This window comes from Diabrotica undecimpunctata, chromosome 9, assembly GCF_040954645.1.
Source record: "Diabrotica undecimpunctata isolate CICGRU chromosome 9, icDiaUnde3, whole genome shotgun sequence".
NCBI classification, from domain to species: Eukaryota; Metazoa; Arthropoda; class Insecta; order Coleoptera; family Chrysomelidae; genus Diabrotica; species Diabrotica undecimpunctata.
In genome coordinates, this window is record NC_092811.1 from 80995645 (window position 1) to 81011586 (window position 15942).

The following is a 15942-nucleotide window of genomic DNA, read 5'->3' on the forward strand; positions in this document are numbered from 1 at the left end:
AATACTGGGCTTATTAGATTGTTATCCACAATTCCTGCCCAAACATTAACTTTGAAAGTCCTTTGGCGATGAGTCGTTTTTTTGGCGTGAGGATTTTCAAATGTGCTCGTTATGATGGTTTGTTATTCCATTTCTACTGAAGGTAACCTCGTCGGTAAACAAATTATTTCTAATAAAATTAACATTTCGAGTGTTTTCCATTAACAACCAATCGCAAAATCCAATCCTTTTAGGATAATCTTCAACCAAAAACTCTTGAACCGTTGTTAAGTAATGGTGTTTAAGCAGATGCATTTTCACACGTCTTCAAACCCTAACGTGAGGAACATTTAGTCAAGCAGCTATTACCCTTGGACTTGTTTCAGGGACTTCTTCAATGATTTCGAAAATATCTTCATCAGTTGTATCCATTATTGGACGACTACTATTGCTAGCAACTTGCGGTTGGAATGTACCCGTTTCCCGTAAACGACGATCAGTGGTCAAAAATAATCGTTAAGCGGGTGTATTTCGATTGGGGTATTTTACTGCATAACGCTTTGCGGCTGCTGCACTATTTCCTTGACATTCACCTACGATATTCCCGATAATTTATTGAAGTCATAATTTAATCTGATCCAACTTACCCTAAGTTAAATGCACATCTGCCATTTCCTGAAATGTGTAGGCCATTGTAATATCAAAATTTTTAATATTAATCTTATTCACACAATAAATAATAGCTTCAAATTATTGACTATTATTGATGGAACTTTTTGTAATTATTCGATCCATAGAAACTAATTGTAATTTTATGGCCAACTAGGAAAAAACTAGTTTTTCGAAAAAGTGATACCACGCAAATGAGTTTTAAAAATAATGTGTTAAACTAATACTGCCACAAAATTTATTTGATTTGAACGTACTCAAAAGTTTGGGGGGATTTAAGGCTGCACACCCCCTTTTAAAATTTTTCTGTGCGCTTAGATTTTGTTGTTTCTTTTGTATGAAAAATGCTTTCAGAACAAGAAAGTAACGTGTCCATTTTTATTACAAAATGTCTCAAGTAGTTTAGGAGGTAATGCAAAAAAAAAACATTTTTATTTTGTAACTTTAAAGGGCTGTTACTTTTTTTGTGTACACTTTTGTACTAAGCTAAGTTGGATTCAATCAATTTATTTTTGTCCCCGAAATGCGTGATTTTATTTATGACATACCTTTTTGAAACACGCTGTATATTGAAAACAATGACCACACCATGGCAATGGGCCCCATCGAACCAGCTTACTACCTAGGAAACGGACTTCGATATAATAGTTGCTAAAAGCCTAGGACTCCAAACAAAAATTCAGGCATTAAATGAGGAAACATCGGACCACCTCATATTATTGGAATTAGGAACATGGAATCAAGAAAGTACCACTCAACGGATTAAAAGGAAAACAAACTGGACCAACTTCAAGCGACCTTGAATCCATGTATCACACATGGAATAAACAACGTCCAATAATAAAAAAACCCACAACGTATAGAGGATAGGGTTCTACAGTTTGAAAACATTATACAATAAGAACTCAGAAATAGCACTAGAAAAGAAGAAGTAGAAATACACATGGGAAGGTTTAAAAACATACCCCAGGAGATAAAGGACATGATAAGGGAAAAGGACAACGCTAAACAGCCAGCCAGAAAGACAAAAAACCCAATGAAAAATTACAGGACAAACCGACAGAGAGGTCAAAATAGCATTACTACAACACCGTAGTCAAAACTGGGAAAACTATGTCTAATATATAGAGGAACAAGACCCAAATGCAAAGTATTTGGAAGCTTCAAACAATTCTCAGAAAGGACAGAAAAATAATCCTTCGATATATGAAGAAAATGAAATTGTTTACTTTATTGAGGAAACAGCCGAAGTTAGGAGAATGACTTTCGAGAAAGAGTGTACATTAAATTACCACCCAGATGAAGACATCGACTTCATTGAAGAAGTTGAAGAACAAAGAGAAAGGCCCGAAGATCCGAACGAAGTTATTCCTCCAACATTACCGAAGCAGATAAACGAACTAATTTAAATCAGTTAGTGGAAGAAAGCACCTTGACCAGATCAAATAATAAACAGGGCTCTGAAATACTTACCGGGGAGAGCCGTTAGTATTCCTAACGAACATAATCAACGCAATGCTGAGTTACAGCCAATTACCTAATCAATGGAAGGGGGCTCATATCATCATGATCCCAAAGCTAGGAAAAGAGAGTACGTTACCGCAAAACTACAGGCCAATAAGCCTACTTCCAGAAATCAGCAAGATTGTGGGAAGAGTCATAGGGGATGGGTTTTAGTCGGTGTTGTATTGTAATATACGAGTCCGACATTCCGGCAGTACATCGAGTCCTGATGATATGTAAATGTATTTCCAACCAAAAAAAAAACACACACACATGCACGCAAACCTACTCTGCCATATGATGTCTTATTGCAGGGACACATGGAAGCTAGTACAAAGCTACAGATCACATCCCGAAGTTAAGGATAGAGACAAGCCGACACTTGGAAGGTATTCCCAGTCGTTTCAATTGCAATACCAACGTAAACGTGTTATAATAACGTATACATTTTCCGATTTTATTTATTGCTATTAAGTGTCTAACTTTGAGACAACTTTCGGATTACTTTAGATAGACCTTAAGATGTCTTTAAACTCGATTTGACAGATGTTAAATGGCCACTAATATGGAAACAGCGACCCCAAAAATCCTTTTATGTCTACCAAATCTTGTAATACATCTTTTAAAAAATGTAGACCTGTTATAAAGAAGAAAAAAATGCTCATGTTTACCAAGAAGCAATTTTGACCTTTAAATGACCTTCAAAGTTCAAATCTCAAGGACAGAGTAAATATCTCCACTGACTGCACATTCTCAACGTGCAGTTAAATACGAGAGGGTGATCACATCTTGAACGAGCTAACGCCATTAAATTCTTGCAGTAAATAACAACTTTGACGACCTCCAGCGCCCTTAAATTTGGGTTTTGGGATCCTGCGCCCATTGAGACTTTTGTTCGACATATTGACTGCCACAATATGGCAAGTTTCGGGCGGTTTCCATAAGGTTTGTGCGGAATCTTTTGACAGACAAAGCACTGTATTGCATTATTAAAAAGAAACATGCATTTTTGTAATTGTCTATTGGATCATATTTTTCACGGTTATAAATTAGGATCGAATTTTTTTTTGGGCTTAATATTTTTTTTTTTTTTTATTTGAAACTGCTTCAACCACAAGGGTTATTAGCAATGGTCGATTTTACAGATAACATAAATATAAGACAACAAAGAATACTATTAGATTTTGTTAATTTGTCCTGAGAAAATCAACAAAAGTATGGTAAGATTGTGGTCACTATAATCACTTAGAATGTCTTTTATTGTTTTAGGTAACTCTACATGTTGTGAAATGAAAAAATGAAAAAGACAGTCGTGGAATGCAAATTTTAGATTCCCCATGTCTCTATTAACATCTTTATCAACGTCTGGCTATGCCTTGCAATTTTTAGAAGGCTCCAGATTAAAGCAGAAATCTGAATTTGTTTCGAAACTATCTTACCGATCTTCATGTTGTCTTTCAAATACGTACAACGGACACTCCACTAATAAGTGATCTACTGTTAGATCACTATCACATGCGTAACACAAAGGTTTGGGTTGCTTCTGTAGTAGGAAATCATGTGTGATCTTGGTGTGTCCTAATCGTAGTCTGAAGATGAAGTTTTTAAGATTGTGACAGAAATTTTCTTTGAAATGTGTTTCTTGCAAACATAGGATGGATGGATGAAATTTATTTATAAGAATTTTAAGAGCTTCTAAATGGGTACAGTACCAATTTAGGTTCCATTGAATAATAAAATTGAAAACAGTTTATAATTAATAAGTCTCCGAAGAGGAATCGCAGGATCATCAGTAGAAATGTTACTTAAAATTTGTTCTGTAATTTTGTTTATAATTCTAGAACAAGGGGATTTAAGATATCTTGGACTTAACATAGGATGTATTTTCTTTAAAAAGTCTATCAATCCTTTAATATCCTCCGCGTAAGTGGCGACACTGAGAGGATCTGAAGAACCATGCGCATTTTCAAAGAAGTCAATAAGTTCTTCCTGTATTAAGTATTGATTGTTGGAGGTTTCTTTAAAGAATTGACTGGTGCTTTTGGTAAGATCTTCTACTAGGTTTCTGTTGTTTTCTTGTTGAGTTTTTGGTTTTTTGCTTCGTGGCTTTGGTTCAGCGAAAGCATTTTCGTTATCTTTTATGGGGGGGATATTATTTCTGATAAGTTTTATTTAGAGTGCTGGGATGATCTCGGATGTATCTCGATCTAAGGTATCCATTTAAGTCTCATTGGGAAGGTCGCAGTTTATCGGAGTATGCTTATTCGATTAAGAGGTAATGATTTTTCCCGACGTTTCAACCTCGGTAAAAGAGGATTGTGTAGAGGAATTTATCGACAAAGGAGCTGACTGTTGTACTGCAGTTTCAGTCTCAGTAGGAGAGGATTGTGTAGAAGAAATTGTTGAAAGGAGAGCTGATTGGTATATGTCCAGTAGAGAGTTTAGATGAACAGTATTTTGGGTATTGTTTGAAGGAGTCTGATTATTTATATTGGGACACTGAGATGCAAAATGTCGTAGCTACTTTTGATGGAAAAGAAAATTCGATAGTTGTTATTCTTATGGTTAATTAACATATAATCGGGTAATTTGTCTAAGTTAGTTGGCGCTTTAAAAGTGTATAGTCGGAAACTCAAGATATGCTTGAATGCTGGATTTGAAGTCGCTATCCTGAGAAAGTCAATTGGAGTTATTAGATGTATACCCAAGTTTTTCAGTTGTTCTTTTTTAATGCTATGCGGAATACTTGGACATACGTTGGAAATAATCAATTGTTCATTTGGAGTTATTAGTCTTCAGGCTTGAATACTTTCTTGATTAATTACTACAATCTCACTGTCGTTTGCTAGACACTCATCGACTGTCTGTTCACTGGTAAAGAAGATACAAAAACGATCGTTTATAATTTTAGAAATAGAATGTATTTTTCCAGGATCCACTTTACAAGTTACTGCATTAAAGTAAACTCCAATATTAGAGTTTGGGAGTAAGTAGAGTAGAATTGTTTGGAAATTTGTAGGTTGATTAAGAACTGTAGAATATAATTTTTAACGTTGGTTTACAAGTAAATTGCCAGAACTTTTCATGGTGGAAGTTTCCGCTACTGAATCCATTTCCATGCTTAAGCTAAGTAACCTGAATACGGCTCTGGTACTTATAATGGATCATTACCGGAAGGACTGGTAATTAAATTCACGCCAAATCGGCGAAATAGTTGTTTACCTTTGATTTGTTATAGATGAAATAGGAAAATCAAACTTACAGTTTTCAGTCCAGAAGAAGTAATACTTTTACACTGCACCTTTGTTAAAATTTTAGATATAAATGAAATTCTACATTTGAAACAAGAAATTCCTTATTTGGTTCAAACTAACAAGCTCATATTATATATCAATTACCGCTAATTGCTGATATGTTTACTGTTCGGAGGTTCGAACGAGAATCCGGCGTAATAATTTCTTTTAACAGTTCTATAAATTATTACGTTAGGCATCGCTGTTTTAAATTTCTCTTAAATGTGCTTATCTGGACCTATCAATAATTTTCTGTTCCACTCTACTACAGTAGACTACGTATTATTTTTTTATTGTGGATCATGAGTACACTATCACCACACGTTTATTACATTGTGAATATTCTTTTCTTTATAAAAATTTAAAATTTAGAGTTTTTTTCCAACAGTTATAATTCAAACATAAATTTCACTGTACTGTTACACAATACTCTAGACAAAAAACTTATATTTTCAAGATTTTTAGGTTCATTTGCCAAATTTGATTACGGACCTAAAGGAAATATGAAGAAATATGGAATTCACACACCACCGTTGTATAATCTTTCTAATGTATTGGCTCCTGTAAGTTTATTTGTAGCAAACGGAGATAATTTAGTTCCCTTGGACGTAAGTATTTTTGAGTATAAATTATATAGGAAAAGCTTTCAGTAAATGTTCATTACCATTTTAAAATACTAAAATTTAACAAAGCTTGTATAAATCGTTTGTAATGTCAATGGAACTAAGTTAACTAAAGGAAGGTATGATTAGTTAAGTAGACCTGTGCGCAACTCTAAGTACATCGAAAATTAAACTACACAGCTTTTTTTCTTTTTTTTTACTTTTATTGCGTTGGTTAAATGTATCGGCAAAATTGCCTTACATTTTTCAACAATTCGTTGTTTCAAAATGTCAATATTGTCGGGTGCTGTGGCGTAAACTTTAGATTTTAAGTATCCCCACAGAAAAAAATCTAATTATGTGAGATCCAGTGATCGAGCTGGCTAGTCTATCGTACATCGTCGTCGAATCCATCTATCACGATATTCTAGTCTTCGATCGGGGTCATCATTTGAAAGTTGGTGCAGAATTTTTAATTTTTATGAATGAAATTTGTTTTCAGCCAACACTCGGTGTACTATCTTTTGACTGATTCCATAAATAGATGCAAGTTAGGCTGTAGAAGAAGTAGGGTTCACCATCATTTCTAAAATTATGTCAATTTTTTTATCATCACTAATTGTTGGTCGACCAGATCGTTTGACATCTTGAACACTACCTGTTTGTTTAAACTTTCGAAGAAGCTTCCTCAAATAGGCTCTCGATGTAGGGCGATCGGGATACCTCTTATTAAAAAGACGTTCCGCTGCATGGAAATTATTTTCACATTCACCAATTATTAACATTAACATATAATTTTTCGGCTACAGTACGTACCATTCTGCCTTTGTAAAAATTTAAACGGCTCGATAACCAATAATTAAACTAAATATTAACTAAAAACAACTTGACTAAACTTGAATTGACTAAACTAAGCAGAAACAGAAACTAAATATTCAGGTATAAACGCGTTTGCAAATTAAAAATAACTAGGGAATTGACTAACCTAAGCAGAAACAGAAATTCACAGAAATAGGGAATTCACAAATGTCAACTTTTTTAACAAATAACCAAAGGCGTACGTTGGAATTTTTAATAATTAAATGCAAAACTATAATTGAAGGGGTGGCTGCAATAACCAGGTAGCTCCGTATTTTAAAATTTGTGGGAAATCGAAAAAAACCTCCCAAAAATTCAAAATTAGTTTATTTTTTATTATTTTTTTTCCTGTGGTGAAAGCATGTAAAGAAAAAGTTTTTACGTAGTTTTTGTAAATATTGTAAATATCATATTTTAATAAAATAAAAAAAAATTGGAGCTGCTTTGCCAAAAATATACAAAAAAAATAGTTTTAGGTTTATTTATATGTTATTTGGATACAAAAAGTAAAGAAACTAAATAAAATGTCCTTATTACATTAATATCAAAATACAAACTAATCAGTGGAATATGAAAACATAAAAAACAGGTAATATTCTTCTTAGGTTACTAGTGTTCATCTTCAGTTTCGGAAGTTTGGCATTCTTCTGGCTCTACAGGAACAAGTTGTTGGTAGTACCACATTTCAGCCTCGCCAACATACTGTCTGGCCAATTCCATGACATTTAATAGCTTATCCCTTTTCAAAGGCAACGGTGCATTATAAACCTTATTGTGTACTTGTGGAAAAATCGGTACACAAGATTTCTTTAAAAGAACGAAATCCTCAGTCACAAAACCATTCGCTGGTTTTGTGACTGAGAACTTTATATTTCGATATGGTAAATTTTGCACCAAAACTATTTTTAATATTGCTTTTCTTAAAAAATGGCTCAAGAACTTCTTTATAGTTTAGAATCATATCTTGTTTAACAGTTTTCACAATAAACTTCTTACTGGTATTTGCTATCATGCGACTCCATTCCTCTGGCAGATAAACTCTTTCTTTCTTTCTTTTTTCTTTTTCCACCAGAGCAAACGACCTGTCGCAGGGCAAAAAACTATGCCCAGGTTCGGGATAACGATGTCTTATTCTCTTGAATCTTCCATGCAATAGAAGAGATTGCCAAAAGTGAACAAGAACGGAGTTCTTGTTCTGCGCAGCGCAGTTGTCACTATAAACGTAAAGGGTTGTTACCTGAGGATCAATGTAGTTATTAATAAAATCGTGTAAGCAACTTATCACTTCATTTGGAGATTTCCGACCCGTTATTTCATCGAAAACATAAAAGTAACTCTTCGAAACGCTGCCCTTATGGATACAAAATGGATAAAACCACAACTGGCGCTTGTAGAACACGTCACCAGAAGGAACATGTGGCAGGGGCATGTTTTGTTCAAAATCAAATGACATGACTTCAACTCTGGGATCTTCCTTAGCCAAAGCAGTTTTCTCTGTTAAATCTTTATAGAAAGTATCAGCTTTAGTCAGGTGCACTTTTTTTTCCACCTTCAATGTGTTTTGAGTTTCATCATCTTTGGCACATTTTATTTTATTGTCAAGGATGTCGCAAGTTTTGCAAGTATCTGTTCTAGGGTGGCCAAAGGTTAAATTAAAATTTTCCACAAATACACGCCGATAATATGTGTATGAAACTTTTGGCTTAAACTCTGGTGTGTCTAATAGATTATGCTGTTCTGGTTCATATTTTTTTAAATACAATCTGTGCATAAGCCTTAAATTCAGTTCGGATGAAAGATATCTTCTGTTTAGGTTATCATTTCTGCTATAATGGCTTTTTCTTCTTGGAAAGCTATTTATATGATCCTCAATGGACTTGATAATTTGATCTGGGATTTTATTTGGTCTAGTTTCATGGCGCCCTCGCATGTCTTTCGGACCTACTATCTGTGAAGCCATATGAGTCGCTATTCTCTCCACCCTGCTTTTCGTTATTGCGTGAATGTTCATAAATGCCGTTTTACACACTTTTTTCTCAAATATGCCTCTCTTTATTTTATATAAAAACGTTTGGCCTCTTGGAACTCCACCACCTCCTTTCGGTCGCCTTCTGTCAACGTTTCTCGTCTGTATTAAACCACCTGAAAAAAAGAACAGAAAATCAATATTTCGTAAAAATCATTATTTGCCGTCCGTACCAACAGGTATGGAAGGCTATTGGAATCGTCATTTATTTGTTTAAATATCAAATAAACCTCGGAACCGAAATCTGCATACCCAAGAACCTATGAAACGATATATAACTAATACGTGCTTTCAGGCGCCAATAATTTTATCCTTACCTAAATAGATATCTTGTTGCTCTTTATCACCTATTTCATAAAAAGACGTGAAAATTTTATCAAGAGTTTCTTCGCTTATGCCTTCAAAACATTTGAACCGGCACTGGCATGGACCTCCTCTACTTCGTCTTTCCACTATGTTTCCTTTAACATTAATGTACTCTTCACCTTTAGATCTTCTTAATTTTCTCTGGTTTCGCTTCCACATATTCGGCTCCCTGCTCCTCTTTTTCGATTTTTTATTTTCAACCAGTCCAGACGTAGTGGCAACATTGCTTGCAGCAACTTCGTTTACAGCATTCTCCTCACTTGATTCGGAATCAGGAATGAAATCCGATAACGAATCTTGAAACGGTTCACTTTCACTTGAACTGAGTTCACTTGCCATTTCAAATATAAATAATACTAAATTTTATTCACTACGAATCGTAAGAAAAGTGTGTATCTATGTATAACAACACGTCGATCTGAACTAAACTAAAACACAACGAGCACCTGCGCTTGCCCGACTAAACGAGTAAGTAACTAGTTCACGGCGGCGCATGGGAAAATGAACAGGACCGTATTACAAACTGTTTAGAAATAGAATAATATTAAAATTATTGTATTATTACATAAAATTCAATAGAAACTAAACAAATACATGAAGGAATCAAACTTATTTTTTATATTCCATGCATATTTTTATATCTTTTCTATTATATTATTTTGTCAACAGTTAAGTGCAAGAACCAGGCAGCTCCAGGAGCTGCCCGGTTCTTGCTACAAACCGAAAGCAAGGTAGCTCCAAATATCGTTGCCAGTTATGTGCCGTTATTAAGAGATACCCGTTTGTTGCAGGGAACGATCGGCCGATTTTTGTTAAGAGTAAGTCACTGAAAATCTCATTTTCGTAAAAAAGTGGAGCTGCCTGGTTATTGCAGCCACCCCTTCAATTCTAGTATTTATTTAATTTATTCGCCAAAATCATCGTAAATCCAAACAAAATTAGTATTATTGAATAGGTATATTAAAATAATTGTAGCTACGTATTTAATTAATAAATATTTTACCGTTCGCCTTTGATTTATCGTCAAAAAAGTTGACGTTGACGTAAAAACAATTAGAGAATTAAAAAACGTTAACTTTTTGACAAGTAACCAGAGGCGGAGGTTTTAATATTTATTAACTAAATGCGAAATTATAATTTTAGTATTTATTTAATTTATTAATCAAAATGAGCTTAAACTCAAATAAAATTAGTATGGTTGAATAGGTATTTTCAATGTCTTTCAAGAGAGGTACCACTTGCTATAAGGTCCTATTTAAAATTATCTGACACAGTGGCGCTGTAAGGTCATCTGTGACTATTATGTCACTTGTTATGACTAGTTAGGAAGCCTACGTCTGTTTATTATCTCCCTCCAAATTTCACTATTATAAGTATAACATTTCAAAAGATACGAGGGGGGAACGGAATTTTGACTAGCACTGTATAAATCGACTCACAATTACAATGGCAACAGTTTAATATTTGTACAGAATGCTCGTTACAGATAGGTCGTTTACAAAATTCACAACACTTTTATATCATTCTTTGCAAAGAAACAACAGCTACATACATATGTTGTGCTTCCATTAGCGTTCTTTGGTAGTAGCTGTGTCGATGGCGGTCTAGAAAAGGCGATTTGATGCCCTAGAAAAGCCTCTATTCTAGATCTAGTAGCAAAATGTTTTAAAAACTTACATGATTTTGAGCGCATTTTAACTTTAGGCATATATATAGTTGTTTTAACTAGATCTAAAATAAGAATTTGCAGACTGTGCGTTGATTTACGCGTTGTGAGATTATTTTCAGAATAAATTGTATAAGCTGCTAAGGCAGCTACATCTAGCATATTGAAAAATATATATTGAATCATCAATATGAAAGGGTTATTGGTTTCGTAGATGCGAAACCTTTTACTGAGTTGGAACTCGGAGAGGCTGTTGGATGGATGAAGATCTGAAGGGCACCTGGCATAGATGGAGTCATGCCGGAGACAGTAAGACTCGCCGCACTAAGATACCCGCAGGTTTTCCTGAGATTGCTAAACAAACTTCTTGAACAACAGCAGTTCCCAACAATGTTGAAAGAGGCTAAGGTTGTCCTTATCCTGAAAGGTAGAGGTGAATAGGAAGAGGTACGATTTTGGCCAATTTGTCTTCGATAGCTGAATTATACGAACAACTTGTAAAAGGCCGCCTTGAGCGAGAGCTAGAAGAAAAGCTTGCGCTGAGCGACTGCCAATATGGTTTTAGGACCAAAATGTCTACCATAGATGCGGTCACAGAAGTAACCTCTTTAGTTAAGCAGACTTTAAAGAGATAGGTGGCTCCCATCCTGCTTGACGACAAGAATGCCTTTAATACGGTGTCATGGGAAAAAATCATGTCCAAGCTGAGAGAATTGGGCGTTCGTGAGTAACTGGTCAATGTAATTGACAAATACTTTACTGACAGTTCCATAAGAGAAAAAGATACCAGCATCAGTTTGTCGCAGGGTGTTTCACAGGGTTTCGTACTAGGCCCCATCCTGTGGAATGTCCTGTACGACGGGGTGTTGAGGCTACACATGCCAAGTGAATGCAATTTTGTAGCTTATGCCGATGATTTCGAACTGTGAACTAACACAGCACTGCGTCGCATTAGTAGGTGGATCAGAGAGAACGATCTACAGCTAGCGCCTCAGGAAACGGAGGTGTTAGTTTTCAAAGGAAGCCGGAAAAAATCCTCTCTTTGCTTTATAGTGGAAGGTGTGGAGGTTGCACCGGTTAAATCAATTAAGTATCTGGGAGTCTGTTTGTCGGAAGGACTAAGGTTCGGAGTAGACATTCAAAAGACGGTAGAGAATGCGAACCGAAATCTGGAGGCATTGATACGGCTGATGCCAAACATTGGAGGCCCAGGTAGCACCAAAAGAAAGGTGTTGAATGGAGTTTTTCAGTCAGTGGTAACCTACGCTGACCCCGTGTGGTGTAGCGTACTAAACGCTGCGAAATACGTCATAATCTATGTCTTGCATAAATAAAAAGTCTGACATAGATAAATTTAGTAACATTTATTGTTATCTACTAGAAAAACATCAAAAATAAAATAAATATTTTACCTATACATATTCTTCTATGCATAACTGGTTGCATACCATTAAGACAGGTTTAATAATTAAAAATAAAAACTACCCAATATGGGCCACTTGTTTTTTGAAAATAAATACAATAAAGAACAGCTAATTACATTTTAATCACATTGTTTTTTCTTTCTGTTTTCTATGTATCAGAGTTAAAACACACTATCAAAAGATGTCATGAAAAAAACTTAATTTTACTATCCTGGCCAAAATTTTTAGAATGTATTGTCCATTATTATATTTTATATTTGTGTTGTTAATGTCGAGTGCCAAAGTTTATTTTAAATAATCTCAACGACTATACAGGGTGGTCCTTAAGTAATTGTACAAAAAGAAACAGTAGATTCTACACTTTATTATATTACGATTTAAGCCAAATTGCTTTAATAAAATGTTGATATTAAGAAAGATACAGGGTGTTAAAGTGCTAATTTAAAATTTTATTTTTCGCTATAACTTTCACATTTGTAAACATTTATGCATAAAAATTTACAACTGTATACTTTTAAACATGAGAAATTATAATTTGATGCAAACTTTGATGTAGCTGATAGAGGGCGCCACATATGCCACATATGCGGCATAAATGTGCACTTAATTTTTTTGCTCTTTGAGTTATCTGTATTTGTGATTAAAAATATTAAAGATACATGATTTTACCAAAAGAAAGGTATACCTGTTAATAACTTCAAAACTCAAAAGTTTTCGAGATAATCGCATTTTACAAATCAACTGCATAATTCTGATTTAAGGCAATTACTCCAGGAAAAGAAGGAAAAATAGACAAAAACATTAATAAATCTAAATTTTGGTATAAAATACCTCTAACTAAAGTTAATAGTTAACGAAATATTAAATAAAATAAATATATCAGCAGGATAAGTAATAATAGGATTTGACAAAAAACAGAATAATAGGATTTTTCATCAAACATTTTACGTTTTATGTTAAATTAAAGTCATAATTAAAACATTTTGTTTACAAACCAAATTAAGAAACAGTTAAACTAAATAACATAACTTTTTGTCAAAGTAAGTGTTCGATATGTCCGCCATTTTCTTTAATTCATTTGTCAATATATTCCATAAAAGATCGTCTCATATTAAATAGCATCATCGGTTCTAAAGAAACTGCTGCAGTATTTATTTCTTCCCATAGTGGGTTGTAAATGTTTATGGGATTGTTTTAGGCACGTTATTTTAATACGCCTCATACACCAAAATCTAGCGGAATAAATTCTGGGCTACATGGTGGCTATAATGTATAATGGATGAATATATTCTTTTGGATACTTATCCAAATCTTATGGTATATTATGGAACTGCATCTTATTTCTCACAGAGATTAAATAATGTATTAGACTGTGATGTATCTCATTCATTGGTTACTTATATACACACGGAATAACATATCGATGACATTACTTATTTATATGATTACGTTACAGTTTACGAGTAACTATAATTACATCTAGAACAAACGGAATAGTATGATTAACTAACGAACTAATATTATGCTGAACTAAATTGCCTGTGTGTTTATTATATTTATAACAATATCGGTTATTAGGCCAACGATGATGTTTCTGTAAAAATGTTTTACAGAGTTTTTAAGGTTAGATTTGTAGCAAAAGTATTATGATACAAGACACATATGTGTTATTGAATACCTGTGCTTTAGTTTCTAATTGTCCTAATAAAAAAAGGGTAAACAATTTACGTGATGAATAATAAGTATTATTTTGGGCTTTTTCCTAAATTAAATAATTATATCAATATCTCACCACCTTGCCAAGGAATATGACTGCCACGACCAATCCAACGTTCAGAAAAGTTATATTTAAGTATGTTCTCACTGCCTTTTCTCTAGAAATTGGTGATGTACTATCTTATATAAACCACATATTTTGGGTTTCCAGCATTTTACAATAGAGATGGCACCTAAAGAAGAAGATGAAGAATATTTTCTCCAATAAGACATTTAGCAGCCATAACAAAAATTTTGTAATGTTACATTATCATGTATGAGTTATTTTAATAAGAATAAACTATGAATTATGCCTATCTACAGGTATTATGTACTTTACCGCACAAATATCACAACTAAGAATTATTATGCAGCTGACTTATAAAATGCGATTATATCGAAAACGGTTAAATTTTAAGGTTACTAACAAGTATACCTTTTCTTTGTAAAAATAATGTGTCTTTAATAATGTTTAATAAAACTAGATCTAACTTAAAGAGCAAAAAAGGTAAGCGCAAATCTATGCCACGCATGTAGCATATGTGGCACCCTCTATCAGTTACATTAAAGTATGTATAAAATTATAATTTATCCTACTTAAAAACATCCAATTATAAATTTTTGTCCAAAAATATTTACAAACGTTAAAGTTATAGCGAAAAATAAACTTTTAAATTTCCACTTTAACACCCTGTATTTTTCTTAATATCAATATTTTATTAAAGCAAGTTGGCTTAAATCGTAATATTTTAAAGTGCAAAATCTACGGTTTCTGTTTGTATAATTACTTAAGGACCACCCTGTATAGTAAGTTGCACTGACAAATTGTGATATTTTGTAACATTGACACATTTTTTTTATCTATATTACAGTGTCTTGAAAAAGGAATAAAACAATTCCGAAAGCTTGACAAAAAGTCCAAAGAGTGTTTCTCTAACATCTCGGCCAACCCTCTGACTGCAGCCCTAATAAACTGGTGGTTTTGTATATATATATATATATATATATATATATATATATATATATATATATATATATATATATATATATATATATATATATATATATATATATATATATATATATGTATATATATATATATATATATATATATATATATATATATATATATATATATATATATAACCAATTTTTTAAGGAAAACCGTCCAACAGATGAAACTCTACAAAAAAGTATTGTCTAAAAGGACAAATCAAAGAAATCGACGAACTTTTTTACTTAGATGTAAAACAGAAAATTTAGTACCAAACTTTTTGAAGTTAAATATAGAACACATTAATGTTAATTCTGTAAACCTTGCACGTAAATTTGGTAACGTTTTTATTGTAATTACAAAACAAATCTTGAATTTACTCACAGCAGATACCACTATCTCATTAAAAACTTTAGACTCGGAACTAGAAAAACTAGAAACAAAATTAATCGAATTATTACCAGTTGCTACTTTTAATACATTTAAAGAAACATCCATTAAATATAATGAACGTATTTTTTGTACAATTCGCGGTAGCAATATCAAAAAAATTAATATGCTCTCAATAAAATCAGATAATTAAAATCATAACAATAAATTGCAGGATACTTGGTTAGAAAATTTAACAAATGTAGAAATTCCGAGTGACGAACAAGATAACTTTCACCAAAAACTAAATTTTACATTAAAAGTTGAAAAAAATTTCAAATTAGTTTTCTGAACCTGACTTTACATAGAAAAAACAGCACTATAACTACTTCATGGTACACCAAAATAACCTGGTCGTCGAGATATCTGAATTTCAAC

At 33.2% G+C, this 15942-nt stretch overlaps 2 protein-coding genes across 3 annotated transcripts in view; one reads left to right on the plus strand and one right to left on the minus strand.

The window, feature by feature from the left end:
• Nucleotides 1-15942, plus strand: part of LOC140449714 (lipase 3-like) — a 109483-nt gene that overhangs the window by 80166 nt on the left and 13375 nt on the right. Inside the window, exon 6 of one of the 2 annotated variants that reach the window (XM_072543034.1) lies at nt 5910-6052. The exons of the other annotated variant lie outside the window; for it this stretch is intronic. Within the exon in view, the coding sequence (XP_072399135.1) occupies nt 5910-6052 (143 nt within the window). The remainder of the gene's footprint in view (nt 1-5909; nt 6053-15942) is intronic. 2 annotated transcript variants of the gene reach the window in all.
• On the minus strand, nt 7731-9635 carry LOC140449934 (uncharacterized). The gene is made up of 2 exons (XM_072543350.1): nt 9248-9635; nt 7731-9046 (listed from the first exon to the last, which is right to left on the minus strand). Exons 1-2 carry the CDS (start codon nt 9633-9635, stop codon nt 7731-7733), a joined length of 1704 nt encoding a protein of 567 aa, XP_072399451.1.

What these genes read in the sequence shown, in the direction of transcription:
- LOC140449934 (XM_072543350.1), bottom strand. Translation starts at nt 9,635, where the DNA reads ATGGCAAGTGAACTCAGTTCAAGTGAAAGTGAACCGTTTCAAGATTCG. An exon ending in GCAACAAGATATCTATTTAG is followed by an intron (nt 9,047 to 9,247) that starts GTAAGGATAAAA and finishes TCTTTTTTTCAG; the next exon opens with GTGGTTTAATACAGACGAGA.